Source organism: Lissotriton vulgaris, chromosome 6, assembly GCF_964263255.1.
Source record: "Lissotriton vulgaris chromosome 6, aLisVul1.2, whole genome shotgun sequence".
NCBI lineage: Eukaryota > Metazoa > Chordata > Amphibia > Caudata > Salamandridae > Lissotriton > Lissotriton vulgaris.
In genome coordinates this window covers 1181797053-1181812716 of record NC_141694.1, presented here as the reverse complement: position 1 = coordinate 1181812716, position 15664 = coordinate 1181797053, and the positions used below count along the sequence as shown (strand labels likewise).

Here is a 15664-nt window from a genome sequence, read left to right as displayed (position 1 = left end):
TGCTGAAGTTCAGACCACAGCAGTCAGAGTCTTGACCGTCGTCTCCACCAGGATCTCAGATCCCAATGGGGCAGCAGTTGGAGTTGTGGCTCAGAATGGCAGCAGTGCCGAGCCACGTACTGCTGTCGGGTATTAAAATATCCCTTACCGACAGTCTGTTCATGTTGGAAACACCACTATGTATAGGCTGTTGGAAAGGGATATATGGTACCCCAAAAGGGACCCCATTGTGGGCCACTGCAAGGTGGCCCTGGGGGCACATGTAGTGTCCCCACTCACCTCCATGCACCGTGTGCCATACATGACAGGGTGCATGGCACATGGTTCATGGACGTGCAGGAGGTGCTTCTTATCATGGTGGCTTGTGCTACAGCCCTTTTACTTGGCCGTAGCACATGCCACAGTGATATGGAGTACTTTGTGACTTCCTGCCCAGTGGTCTCATCCTAATAAGGCAGTTAGGCCACCACCTGCTTGTCAGGTGGTCTCCTGACCACCACAAAAGCGTTCACTGGTCTGACCGACCACTATCATCATAAGGCCCTTAGTTTCTTAAAGAAATTTGTCACAGTCCAATTGCACAAGGCTAGTTTTTCACTTAAGACAACTTAGGCATCTTTAATACAGTGTTCGCGTTAAAAAATCTTTAGTTAACCTCTCTGTCAATATTGCTTTTTGTCTAATGCCATCCCTGTCCACAGTGCAAAGGGGAGCAATCACAGGGATGGATGTTTGTGTGTTATCCTTTTCTGCTGATATTCGCCTCAGAATCCCATGGATGCTCCTGGACAGCTTAAGTTTCTGTTGTAGACTTTTTAGTTAATGTAGGAACATCTACTATGTAAGCTTTAAAGTAAACAAGTATTATGGAAAATGAACAAGCCGCTTGGACATTCTACTTATGTACTTAAAGTCTCCTCCCCTATAAATTGACCAACTTTAAATAGGGATTGGAGGTAGCAGCAATTTTAATATTGATTTTCGGACATTTCCTAAGATTAGTCATAGCGCCTTTTCAGGCATTCATTTGTATTTCAACCTTAAATGAACACCTTCTAAAATATAGAGACAACCATCAGTTGTGCAAAAGTTTCATACACACTACGTTATACCAGGTTTAAGGCCTGTTTCAGTGAGTTCATAGGACCTCTTCAGAAATGTAAGTGTTAAATCGAGTTCACATGTTCAGATATGGGTGGGCGTGGCACACCCTGTCATCTTTCCCTTGCTTATGAGTTGTCGTAGTTGTGTAGCAGTGTAAAACAGTGAAATCTCTACCAAATGTGCTACATAAAAAAAGTAATGGTACTTTTTTTTAATTGTTTTCGCGTTTCATTTCTACATCATTTGTCAAGCTGTTCTGTTAAACTAATCCTCTAAATGCACATTTTCAGTTATATTCTTTGAATTATGTGAGTGTTGTGATTTTTAGAAACCTATAGGGAATGTGTGTTGTACATTAACAACTATCCACAGTTTTAGGCTGCATTTTAAATTCATGATCTCACTTACTTCAGATTCTGAGGCGGGAGTTAAAGGAAAAAGAGCAGACCATATTGAACACCGTAGACCAAGCAAGAGTTTTCTTAGCCGAGCAACCTATTGAGGGCCCAGAAGAACCGCGAAGAAATGTACTCCCTAAAGCAGGTGAGTTGCATGTCATTTGTTGAAGGAAAATGTAAAGTACAAAACCTATATATTCATTTAGACAGTTCTTCATCTTGCTCAACAATCGAGCGCCTTGTTTGTCTGTGACCTGTGAAGGTTTGGTTACTTCTGGGTATGCCAACTATACCTTCCGAAAATGGCAGGTAGAGTATCCAAACAAATGAACCTATTTGCTATTTCCCAAGGCACTATTTGCCAGTTGACATACCTTCAAAGCTCTAAACTATGTAGAATACAAAGTAATATTAACAGCAAATGCAAGGGCCTATGGTGGCCGTTAACAAACATTGCATTTGTTGTTGCCTTTGACGAAGTAAAACACAGCATTTGGTACAATACAACCAGTGTTAACACTGAAAACATGGTTGTTCCTGTTCCTCTGGAATTAGAAGTCTGTGTATTTGTAGAGTTGGGCTGATTTTATGCCAGTAAACTTCGTTTTTCAGAGACCAGGGCTTCCTTGTCACAGTCTGTATTCTATGAGGGTGAATCCGCACCCCGGAGGAAAGCACTGTTTTTGCTCCTTGTACCAAAAGAAGGTTATTCCCTTAGAATGCTGAAGAAACTGTTTTTTAAAAAAAAAATGTATTTGGGCTCTGCTTGTTTGACTACAAAAAGAGCCCTTGGAAAGGTTGAAAGTACTAGTAAGTATCAGGCTGTTGAGGTCTCGTCTGTCTTCTTTGTAACATTTCTTATTTCAACAGATGTACTAAGTGACACTGACCCCCCCCCCCCCTCCATGCAGCCATTAAATATGGCTTAATGAAAGTATCCTGAAACCACTGCGTACGTGTTAACTCTGGTAACTTAAACATTCTTAGTGAAACATGTGGGGAGGCCTTTACCAAAGAAACACCCTCTCTGATGACTGAGAATGATACTGTCCTCTATTTGTTAAATGTGTAATTCACTTTGCGGAGGAGAACCTCTTAGACTTCTGCAAATTCAATGACTTTAATTATTTGGTCAGTTTTACAGCAGACCTCATCCTGTTTGATGACAAGCTCAGTATTGTTGTAGACTTTTTTCCACTGACCTGATTGAACATGTTGGAATTCCATCTGCACCTGTTTTGACCTACCATTCCCTCCCAACCCCTTCAAGCCAGACTGAATATGACCGCAAAATGGACGTTCATCTCAGAGCACATTCTGCAACAGTGAAGTCACCCTTCATAGAGTAAAGATGTCCTACCCAAACAACTGAAAATGGCCATGTCCAGATGTTTTAGCATTTCCACCCAGTTGAATATCAACATACACCAAATTGCTCACTTGCATGTGGGTGGGGGCCCTGACAGAGTGATCATACAGGCACCTCAATGTATACAATATTTAAGACTCCAGAAGGATGCAACACCAACAAGGGCGGTGTTCACAGGCACTGAAAAGCATAAATGTCATTCACATGCAGGGAGAAAAGATCCTGTGCAGCGGGAAAATTCGTATTTTTGTTTCTCAGAAACAAACCATTGCTTTTGTTTCTAACATACAGAAATATTGTTTAGCAGGCTGATGCGACACGGCGGCCCAACGGGCAATTACTTCTTTTGCCGAAAGTGCTCCGATATTGTTTGAGGAAATGCTGTTGGCAAAAATGCGCTCCCATCCCTTTGTAGATCTCCTGATTTGTCAAGCTTGAGGAGGTGTGATCTTCAAAGAATGAGTGGTTTTGCGCACCTGCCTGTTAAAACCATAAATGATCTAAGCCTTCTCTTTCAGCTCCTGGCATTAGTCTACTCTACACAAATATGGGTTAATTGTTTTGTTGCACCAGTCCAACCATTTCTCAAAGCAGTATCTTTAAAATATATATCTCATGGTCTTTGTATTTGGTCAATGTAATACTGGGCATGTAAAAATGTTTTGCAAAATACATTGGTTGAAAATGTTGATAATAGGATGTGTCTCGGTTTCTAACACTTTACATTTGCGTATGATCCATTGATTTTGAGATGCTGCAAACCTTAAAAAAATTAATTTGCCTGGCCACAAAATGTGTATGGAATTTTCAATGAAAGAATGTAGAGGCCATAGCTCTGCTGTTTTTACTCACCTCAACTTTATTTTACTTGCTCTCTCATCTCAACATGGTAACATTGGCTCATACCCAATTGGCATATTTAATTTACTTATAAGACTCTGCCCTAGATGTGCCCCAGACCTGTAAATTAAGTGCATTTAGTGGGCCTGCAGCACTGCTTGTGCCACCCACTAAAGTAGCCCTTTTACCAAGTCTTAGACCTGCCATTGCAGAGCCTGTATGTGCAGTTACACTGCCACTTCAGCCTGGCAAATAAAACCTCTTATAATAAATCTCACCCCCAGGGGGTCTCAAAGGAGCGTAGGTTACCCAAATTCAAACGTACAGCTCCAAGCTTAAATCTCAAATAACACTATGTAGAAAAGTTGAGAAATGTAAGTGAATTTGGAGCACTGCTTATGTTCGGACGAGACCCTCACTCACCCTAGAGTGACATGCTTCATCATAGGGTCACCTCCGCACATTGGGAACTGCAAGGTACCCAGTGTGGGCTATGACTTTCCCATAGGAAAGGAGCGGAGATGTTCTATAGCACATGTACTACTACTACCTATAGGGGCAGAGCGAGGGGCAGATAGCTAAAGATAAAGTGAATAAAACAATCTCATGGGTGGCGAAAAAACTTTATTCAAATGCCCTAATGTATAGGAATCAAAGGCGTAGTGAAATAGATGGAAATTACCCTATCTTGTGGTCAACATGTTTCTGCTCTGTATGACTGTGTAGTTCAAGGCATTCATCAGGATCAAAGTTGTAAGTCACTCGGCTATGTATAATGTGTGTAAAATTAAGTAATAACAATATAAAGTGTATAATTAGGCCATACAAACAGCTGACCAGCTGTACTTTTAGCACCAGCATCTTGAACAGGCCAGATGGCACTGTAAAAGACATACAAATAAGGAAAAGATATAGTAAAAAAAATGTTAGTGCCTCAAGTTCAGAGTACATATATATTGGAAAACAGTGGTTCCAGCGGATAATAGGAAAATTATTTAAGCAATGAATATGCACAATCGCAATGAGTATGTAAAGGACCTGGTAATGTCAGAGGGCAAAATTAACTTTCTACACAGTTTGCTCAATATATAGTATTTTATAAACAAAACACAGCGAATAGTATATACACTTCTTTAAGTCAAAAGCGCAAACCGTTTTGCATAGTGTCCCCCAGTGAAAATTGGAACCAAAAAGTGACTGTACAAGGTGAATAATTTTGTAAAAGCTTTCCATAAGTTGTAAGAAACGACCATTCAAATACACTTTTTCAACAGCCTAGGTATACAGTGATACAAGCTGGGTAATGGTCCATTCTGTGTGTTTATCGACGTCGTTTCAACCCTTCTGTGAATGTTGGGTCTCCTCAGGACTAACGATGTAGGGACATCTAAAATGAATTAAATTAAGGTTAGCATAAGGCCATGTACTTGCAAGTTTAGTGTACAACACCAGTGTCTACCACCTTCACTACAAAACGTGGTCACAGTGAGTATCTACCTTTACCGTACCCTAATTATGTAGGTAAGGTCCAACTCGACTGTCAACAGGCTCTCCCAGCAAGTAGAACTCTAAATGGGTATACACAAAAAGAATGTATCTAAAGAAATGCAACCAGGATGCAAAAATACCATCCCCTGAAACATACACAACCTCCATGCCTCAGGACACACAGTTTGTCACAGTGGTGGTATAACCGGGTATGGGAGGTAGGCAGGGAAAGAAAAGAGGTCAAGGCATAGTCCCAGAGGTGTAACACAGACCCCTGCAGCCCTCGCGATGCGGGGGGCCCCTCACCCTCCAGGGGGCTTCGTCAGCACCACACTTCTGCTAGGGAGCTCTAGATTGAGTCCGGGGGGGGGGGGGGGGGGGGGGGCCTTCACGTACCCTGCAGGCGGGGCCCCTCAAGGTTCGTTACGCCACTGCATAGTCCCTGGCTGCCTACACCCTTATGTTGCAAAGTGATAACACCCCAAAGAAACAGAGACGGCCATCGTGGACATATTGAATCAGGGTATAGCCCAATCTTGTTACCCGTGAATGTTCTAGACATTCACAGGATCAAAATCTGTGCGTTTTCTCGCTTCCACAGTAAATTACTGGCTGAAATAGATACAGATTAACAGCCTTGATTTTTCCATTTTGCTCTTGTACCACATGCGTTAATAGACACGGACCCCTAAGTACAAACCTGAGCAACATAATTGCAAGTACAATGCTGACTTGTTCTTTTAAAGCCAGAGCTTGACATCAAGTGACTGTTGCAATAAGGCAGGACGAACGATGCATGAGAGCTGGTGTTGGGCTTTGAAGGGGGTGAGGAATATGTCATCCTGTTCCTCCCCCTCACAGACTTGCTCTGGAGCACAGACACTAGTTTGGGACCTATTGTGCAACATTTAAGGGTGCACCTCATTCTTCATAATGATGTTCCTACCATCACTTAGATTAGAGTGCTTATAGCATCACTTGAGCTAACATCAGTCATGTGATATGTGCCCTCATACCAATTGTTTCTTTTTTTAGTTTTATATAGGGCGATCTCTACCCCAAGGTATTAGAGCACTTTACAAGAGCACCAGTTGAGTTACAGATGGATACATTAATTTTCTTAGGCACGTGGAGATGAAGTAATTTGCCCAGAATCACAGGATGTTGAGCGTCCCTGCAGAGACTTGAACGCGGTTCCCTTGCGTCGAGATCGACCGTTGTAGCTGTTATGCCACATCCCCAATGAATCTGATTTAGATTTCAGGCGGCCTTACTGCCGAGTTAGTGTTTTTTTCTCCCCTGGACAGTTTAATGTAATAAAATAGTTTCACTCTAATGTTATTAGCATCATGCATCTTTTATGCCTTTCCTTCCAGACAGAGCTTTAGCATGGTAATGCATCTTCAATTTTAAACATAATCTTGTTTCACTTCCTACACATGACTCTGCCAAGGCATTTTATCAGATGTCATTTAGGTTTGTGAGGGAGATTTGTAATAGAATTGTAAGAATGAATAATCTGTTAAAAAAAATATTTGAAAACCTTCTTTCATCTGATTACACTGAGCTCGATTTATAAAACAAAAAATTGACTTCCTTAGACATATGCCTTGCAAAGATGTGCCACTTTTTCTGTTATTGAAAGACTTTCACCTTTGCACAAGGAAATTACAAATTTATAGTCTCTATGGCCGATGCCTGTTTGCCCTAACTGTGCTGGTGTATATTGTCTGCTTTGCAGAAATGCTACCGGTTTAAGGTTAGGATTACTGTGATATTTCCTCAAGGAAAATATTTTTCAGTGTGTAGAGTTCCATTTCCATGTGGCTAAAGCACTGGGTGGTGTATATTTACAACTTACACCGCCTTAATTTAGATGTATATTTGGAACTTCAAATTTGTGCCGGAAAAGCATTCAAATGTTTGTGATAACTAGCAAAGTTAAGGAATTCTGGGTTTTAATTCCATTTACATTGCCCACTCCTCTAACAACCCTTAGAGCATGGGCTTTAACTCCAGGGTGCCATAACTCCAGAAGAATCTGCTCATCACCAGGTTTTCTGCAGTGGCATGTCATGAATGACATCAATGCATGCAAACAATCTGTGGATCCCCAATTTATGAATCAGAATCTGGTTGTTTCATGCATCATTGCCACTTCTCTCTTACAGCAGGAAGCACTTGCACCTGGAAACTGCCTATCATTGTTACTCATCATTTGGCATCTTGGGATAGGCATTTCTAGTGGGATTTGCTTTACTTCAGTAAAAAACGAATTGGGACACTCTGTAAAAGATGAGAAGTCCAAGTGGGGTGCTTGTAACCTAATGGCAAGCATAGTATTGGGTGAGTAAAAAAAAGGCCATCAAGTCTTCCAGAAGGTAAAGATCTTTGCTACAAATAAATGAAGATTGCATTCTTTATAGGAAAACAAATCTAGCGAGAGGCAACATAACTGGGGTGGTTCCTCCGTTTTGCAGCAGAGCAGTGCCGCCCCACTTAAAAATCCCCTCAAAGCCCTGGAGCTGAAAAATAAAAAGGTAATTCATTGCCATTTTATTTTCTATTCCCTGTCCCAAGCAGAGCACCTTGGGTATTGCACTTTTTTTAAGTGTGTATATTGTCAACGGTTAGCCACACATGAACACTTTAAACATCTCTAATCTCCCTTGGCCAGGATTGGCCAAGGGAGTTCCAGCATTCGGTTCCTGTGTGGGCGAAATAAGAAGTCCGGATGCGCCCACCCCTCTTCCCGGTAGATGCCAGCCACCACTGCAACATAATAATGCAAGCATGGCCTATGGAGATGATCAGCACTGCAAGAAGGCAGCTTCTTGTCTCCGGTTTCGCTATTCAGGGGTTTGGGGGTGTTAGTGAAGATGCCTCTATTCTAGTCTGTCTGTGGGAGGAAGATGTGACTATAACGCTATTAGCAAAGTTAAAATGAAAAATCTGGAAATTCTGCTTAATACATTACATCTTAAGTAAAAAATAGCAAATGCAATCCTATGTATTCCCATTCACTCAGATTATATTGTAGCTTTTGCCTATTTATTAATGTAAGGCCAAGGTAGAACTATGGATGTTACCGGAGTAGGGTTGATTCCATGGCTGTTGTGAATGGGCTAGGCCTGGACTATCTGGCGAACATACAAGGGTATAATGTTTGAGCTGATTTGTCTAGTGTCTTGTGAGTAAGTGGGATTTCTATGCTCATGGGGACTCCTGAATCTTCACTGTCCTCTACTGTTTGGGGTGTGATCTCCTGTCACCTGGTCTGATCATATTTTGATCTCGCTTTTCTTGGAGTCCTTTCGGCCACCTCTAAACTTTAAACCAGATAGCTGCAAAGACAGAGTTTTGTCTAAATTGCCATTGGAAGTATGTAAACAGGTGCTTAAGAATTCTAGACCATTTTTAGGGTCAGACCCAACCTTAGCACATGACAGGATCTCCCAGTGGCTAGAATCTTCGCTTGATTTAAAAAAAAAAACTCATACCAGAAGAGCTAAAGCTAAATCTGCACCTTGGTATACTCCCAATCCAAGATATCGGGACATTATTAGAATTTATTTGTTGAAATTTAAAATCTCAAGCTGTATACTTTGAGGAGAAAATTAATGGTGCTGCTAATCTCCTAGAGCCTCCCTCAACTGGCTCTATTCTGGAATCCTCTCCTGCACAATGTAATGACCTTGCACATTTTTTTCAGAGGGTAATCCAGATTATTAATGACGCGTTCCTATTGACCTCCTTGGCGCTCATTCTCTCTTGCATGGACTACTACAATTCACATTATTTTAGAGCGCCCAAAGCAACAATGAAGAAATTTCAGGTAGTACAGAACTCTGCTGCTTGGATTTTATACATAGTACCTAAATATCAATCCGCCAGGCAAGCCCTATGCCTCCTCTACTGGCTTCCTGTGGCTGAGAGGATTGAATTTAAATCACTCTGTATCGCCCACAGGGCACTTCTTGATTAAGGACCTTTAATCTCTCATTTAGCGAGACCTCTGAACTCCTCTAACGCCCACTTGGCTTAGATACCTGTCATATAGAGGGCATAATATGGAGAGGCCCCCTTCTCATACAATGCAGCACCATTTTTTAACAGCCTTCCTTAAGCTCTAGATCAATCGAATAGGAACTTCCTTTCCAGAATGGGTCTCAGTAAATACTACGTAAGAGTCTGTGCAGCAAATTCAGAGCTGGGATACCTATGGGTAGCTACAAGTGCTTCATAGAATAGAACCTGAAGATTCAAGTTATTTGAGGTTCACATATTGAGTTGGAAGCTTTTAAGCACTATGGCAGTTTCAGGAACATCACTCTTACTCCACAATGAGTTCGGTCTTGTTCCATACATTGGCGACAAACTTGCACAGTGTTCTTTTTTTGTCAGATATACTCCGAAATTATTTCAGAAATGCAATTGTCAAAGCTGAAAATTGCAATTTTGATGGTTTCTACTGGCTTAGGTAACCTAATATTGTGCTGTTGTAAGAACTGCTGACCAGTAGTGGTAGCCTTGCCAATTTTAAACCTTGTGCTCAAAAACTAAAGAGTTCAATCATTCCTTTGCCGCCAATGAGGCATATTCACCATAATGATCTTTGGTGGTCACCTAATGTAAAAGGTAAGCCAGACACTGCATGATAGTTTCTGTTTCAAGTTGGTTTTCTTTCCTGCCCTTCTCCTCTCCAGTAGAGCACTGTAGCTTCCATTACAAAGTCAGTAGTTCAAAGAAGTTCCCACTCTCGTGCTAAAGCTTTTTCGTGGACCTGTTTAAAGCACCATCTGCTCCCTAATCATCCTCTCAGCCGGTCTTTGCATTGCTGTTGGATTCCGTGCGCCTTATTGCTGTCGGGTAATGGAGCGCGGTACTGAGTCTTTAATTTTATGAGTTAGAACCTCGGCAGTGGTCCTCTCAAGCTCCACTTTTGTTGTGTCATGTGCTTTATGGCTATTGGTGTAATTAAGTGCTCGCAGACCTTAAGATTGAGGGCGTAGAGACAATTAGCTCCTGGGGATTCAGAGCATATTAGCAGAGTTACAGTCCATGGAGAGAAGAGACTAGAGTGCTCTTTTCTTTTCCCTGTGGGATTGCATCAGCTTATCCCCCAATGTGATGTTGCGAAAGCACACAAGCAATTGTCCATAATGGTCTATTAAGTGGTTGCAGGAATTTTTGTTTAACACAGGCTGTCAGCGCAAACTCTTAAAAGTAAACTTTTTGGTACTTGCCCAGTATGCATGTGATTCAGATGCCGGGTACCTATATTGCTTTCGAAGCCAAACATATAAAAATGCCACTTGAAACCTTTTGAGAGTGGTGATATTTTTTTGGTTCGGGGTCTCTTTCCTGGTATGATGAAAATAAAAAGAGCAATACCCTGCCAAAATAGATCACTCGAGGTCCTCTAGGGGATCCACAACTGTTATATACGGAGCAACATTAACTATGCATTAGAGCCAATGACATCAAACATATATAGGTCAGTCCATACTTTTTTTATATCACATAAAAAGAAGAATGCATATTCATAATGATCGATGTTCCACTCACTCCTGGACAGTTCTAGGAACTTAACAGACACTCATACCTTCAGGGGATCAATCACGCTCACAAACATTCAAACAGTTCAATCAAATAAGTGCAGCCTGGCCTGCAACCAAAGAATAGAGTTCCTAGAACTGTCCAGGAGTGAGTGGAACATCGATCATTATGAATATGCTTTCTTCTTTTTACGTGATATGAAATATTTCGTTTGTCTTATCCATTGAATTCTATGTATTTATATATCGAATGCATATTAGAAATCTCAGATTCTATAAAAATAAAAATAAAAATTTTTTCTAAAAAAAGTATGGACTGACCTATATATGTTTGATGTAATTGGCTCTAATGCATAGTTAATGTTGCTCCGTATATAACAGTTGTGGATCCCCTAGAGGACCTCGAGTGATCTATTTTGGCAGGGTATTGCTCTTTCTATTTTCATTGTTCTAATCCCCTCCCTTCCTGCCTATATCAGTTATCTTGTTGGGGAACCCCCTTCTATTGTGTATTCTCTTTCCTGGTATGTTTGCTTGATTGCAGAGGGCTTGATTCACAAAAGAAAAGTAGTAATGTTACGACCGATAAACTTTGTGGCTATTGTCACTCTTTTTTCTAAATTTCCCAAAGTTTCTTTAGCTTATACAAGAAAATCGTGGAGTTTCATGCATATACTAGCAGTGAACTGGCACATTCACTCCATGTCGAGAACTATAAGTGAGGATTCAGGTGCTCAGGGCCTTTAATTTTTTTTCTGGCACTTTTTTCTGTGTCCCGAAAAACCTTTCCTTGTATCCCTTCAAAATGTCAGAACTGGCTGCTACCTGAAAGCAGTATTCGGACAGGGTGGGAGAAGGGGGTGGGGGCAAGGGGCAGGGTGAGAGAGATGGGTTAAAAAAAAATACTTACCTACCCGGCTGGCCAGCCCTCACCTCTCCTACTTCCTCTTCCTGACTTCTTGGGGGAGACAGGAAGCAAGAAGCACCAGGGCTCCCAGGCTGCCTGCAGCCAGTCAGCGTTGTGATTGGTCTGAGTGCCATGGCAAGGCGCTCAGCCAGGGGCTGGAGGGGTGGGCATGTTCTCCATGCAGGCTGTAACGCAGACTGCATGGAGAACACAGTATGTTCGAATGACTGTTTTGGGCGGCCCCAGAGGCCGGCCAAGCACTCATGCTGAAATAGGAAGTGCAATCCACTCCTCCCCCTGCTCTAAGAGCAGCCCCACCCCACAAAGACGCCACAACGGAGAAAACTCGAATGATAAAAACCTCAAAGTATTATCATTTTCCTTTTTCCTTTTTTTTAACACTGCAAAAAGGAGCCACCACTGGAAATGTAGAAGTTTTTTGTTACTTTTAAAACCCAATTTGTACACAATCTATTTTCAGCGCTAAATTTGTGTGCTAATTGGATGTAACCCCCTATTGGCAATGTTTGTAATTACTCAATATTAACTATCTGTATCTAAAACCTCTCTTCCTTATCTTTTCGCTACACACTTTAGTGGATATGTATATTGAAGACAGATACTCATTGGAATCCAGTGCAGATCACAGAAAGTCAGTGTGATAAGTTTGCATCAAGAAAAGGTAGCTGTATAGGAGTTGGGAAGCTACATCTGAGACCAGTGGCCTCATCAAAGCAAGTAGTATTATACACAAACTGGATTTTCTGTACCAAGCTAAGAGTTATTCGTTAGAGCTTCTGCGTGATGCAGCAGGGTACCTTAGAAGTGAAACTGTCTGTCTTTATGAGGCACTATCAATTTCAGCTGACTTCTCATCAAAGCTGATTTTTCATCAAATACCATGGGCTGGGTTATTTGCAAGGTACTGGTGCCTGAGCAGTTTTGCTTTGCGAGACCATTACTAAAATGACTGACCAGTGCAAGAATGACATTTGTGCTAACCGCTTTGTGTAAATATCGTTTACATTGGTCCAACTAGTGAAAAACTAGTAAAACTGCCCATTTATCACCGTGATGCTTTCCTAGGCACCATTGCCATGCCCGCAATCTGGCATCAGCAAAGTTGGCCTTCAGAAAAAGTCCCAAAAATTATTTGGGCACCTGAAAATGAATATTGCTTCACCTTTTAGGTCTTAACCTCAGTTTTTTGGTCTTTCTGCTGCATTTGAGGCTTCAGACTTTTTTTTTTTCTTTCCAGTTTTCCCTAATGATTAGGTGCCTCAGCTGTTTTATTGTATTAAGTGTGTATGTGGTTATAATTAAACCATGTTTCCTTTTTTTCACACGTCAACATTAAGGCTTATATCAAGATCTCTTTTTTTGATAAATTATCTTCTGGTACCTTTCTAGCCTAACAACACTTATTTAATTTTTCCACATTAGTCATTACTTCGCAAAAGCGAATAGCATAGGAATTTAAAGGATAATATAATCGGGCACATGCATCAAGCGATTTTGGAATCGCAAACGGTGCGAATCGCAAAATTCGGCCGTTTGCGATTCCAAAATCACTTTTTGGGATGCATCATTTATTTTTCATGTTTCGCAATCTAAGAAATCGCAATTATTTGCGATTTCTCAAATTGCGATAGCATTTAAGAAATCGCAAATTTTGCGATTTCTTAAATGCTATGCATGATTAATTTAATTTTGCGAATTCACAATTTTGAAGGGAAAAATTACCATGAAGTAAACCTTCATGGTAATTTGTGAAAAGTTTCAAAAATGCAAAAAAATGCTTTTTTGAAACTTACATGCTACACACACACATGCCCTTGGGACATGTGTGTGTGTAAAATGTACTTACATGACATTCCAGGGGTGCAGGGGGGGGTCTTTTGGACCCCCCTGCACCCTTGAAATTGCATTCCCATTTTGCGATGCCTTAATTGCGAATTCGCAAAATGAGAATGCCTTCCCATTGATTCCTATGGGTCTCTAGGCATCAATGTAAAGCGATTCCTTATTTGTGAATCACAATTAAGGAATCGCAAATAAGGAAAATTAGGAAATCGCAAAAAAAATTGCGATTTTTTGATGCATAGGAATTTCCGATTCCTAAATTGCGATTCCTTAATTTTCGCAATTTAGGAATCGCAAATTCCTACAATGATGCATGTGGCTGATAGTGTCAAAAGTAACTGCACTGGTTAGATCTCACATTTTACGTGGGGTTGAGGGTTTGTAAGGACCCTAAAAATGAAAATATTGGATGGGATATTGCAACACAAGGTTTAGGGGACGGGGACTTAAACAGCGGGAGTATACTACAGGTTATACAGAGCAAGAGATCCTGACTTTAGACGGCAAAGAATTAGTTCAAGTGAGAAAGAATATTCAAGCTCGGGTCTCTCACAGTAAAGTGATCCCTCAAGTATCACAAAAAGTAAATTTTTAAGCAGAGGACCTGTCTCTCAGGTTACAGAGATCTTACAGGTGGTTGCTGAAGACACCAGTGTTATTCCACAGGTTAAATAGAAGTTACAGGCTGAAGCTAGAGGTAATCGAACTATTTTTAAGTTTACACTGTACACCCAGGGACAGTTAATGGTTTATATTTGAAACTCAGTTTAAGCAAAACGTATTGCAGAATCTCGCTGACAAGTGATTTATTTTTCATAACCTTTTCATCTTCACTGGGGCTCCACTTATTATACGAATCAAGGGGATGGGTGCATGGTGTTTGAAAAAATCACTGATTACCTGCTGTGACTGACTAACCTTTTAGCCGAACAGTTCTGTGCATGCCAACACTCTGTCGAACACAGCAACCTCGGATGTGTCAGCTTCAAAGGTTCCTGAGAATGTAGGGCCATACTGTGGTTCAAGCATATGGACGCACACAGTACTTACCTATGTGTGCAAATACCATCACTGAGCAAGTAATTGAGTCTTATGAAAAATCTCAAATATATTTTTGTTCGAGATAATTGTAACTAGAATGTATGGTCTGATTTATGACAATAATGCTGATCTCTGATAACCCCACATGTATTTGTGCCCAGCCTTCAATATGGCCACGTTTATATTTTTTATGTATTCTTAAGCACACAGCCGGTGCTGCAGGGCTGTCTCCTGTTGCCTTCAGGCGTCCATTTTCTAGCAGCTGCCTGAAACCTGTTAAATGAGACCACATCTCTGTGCTCATTAGAAGCTACCGATACATTTGTCATGAAATCTTTGCTGCAGCCTTGGTCACGTGACGAGGACTGGAATGGTCTTTGTATTGGCCTGACAGCATCCCGTAATGGCGGCATTGATGCTGCGCTAGCACTCGCAATGATGGCGGCGTCAGGTTCCCCCGCCAGTTTCGACTTTAAAGCCCTACTGAACCGTGCAGAGCGAGAGCTTGTCAGATAGAATGTAATTGGAGGAGAACATTAAATCAGCTTCCAATTGCTGTGTGAGGCGTTTTCCGAAGACAATGGATGCATGGACAGTAAGCTTAATTATCGAAATCAACTGTAGCTCTCCAGCTCTAGGCAATGAGGAAACTGTAATAGGATCTTAAAGAGAAAGAAGGCATCTTGCTTACATACACTTTTAGAAGTAAAAGTAGCATTGAAAGATGTTAGGGGCAGTGCCGCTGCATCAGGGCTCTTCTTCTGTACAATACTTACACCCATTATGTCTTTATTGTCTCTGCTTGCACCTCAGACTCGTGGAGTGTTGCATATGTCAACCTTCATGCCCCAAGATGCAGTGTACGGATAGGCCAGGGTTACTGCAGATATGCTTTTCTGGCCTACAACATGAACTTTTGCGCCTTGACTGGAAAGTGGCTATGGAGAATGCGCCTCACTGCCCGCACTCTCTGCAGCATGCATTTGGTTTACATTACGGTTTCTGCAAAATCAGAGTATGGCGATCTCAGCCTTTCCAACACTCATGGTTCACACCTTTCTTCTCCAGCAGGTGCTACTGTGGTTAGATAGACCTG

At 41.4% G+C, this 15664-nt stretch overlaps 1 protein-coding gene across 4 annotated transcripts in view; it reads left to right on the top strand.

Moving 5' to 3' along the window:
* UTRN (utrophin) overlaps positions 1 to 15664 on the top strand; it is a 1497630-nt gene that overhangs the window by 1062482 nt on the left and 419484 nt on the right. For all 4 annotated transcript variants that reach the window (XM_086927281.1, XM_086927282.1, XM_086927283.1 and 1 more), the window contains one exon: positions 1518 to 1647. In XM_086927281.1, the coding sequence (XP_086783407.1) occupies positions 1518 to 1647 (130 nt within the window). The remainder of the gene's footprint in view (positions 1 to 1517; positions 1648 to 15664) is intronic.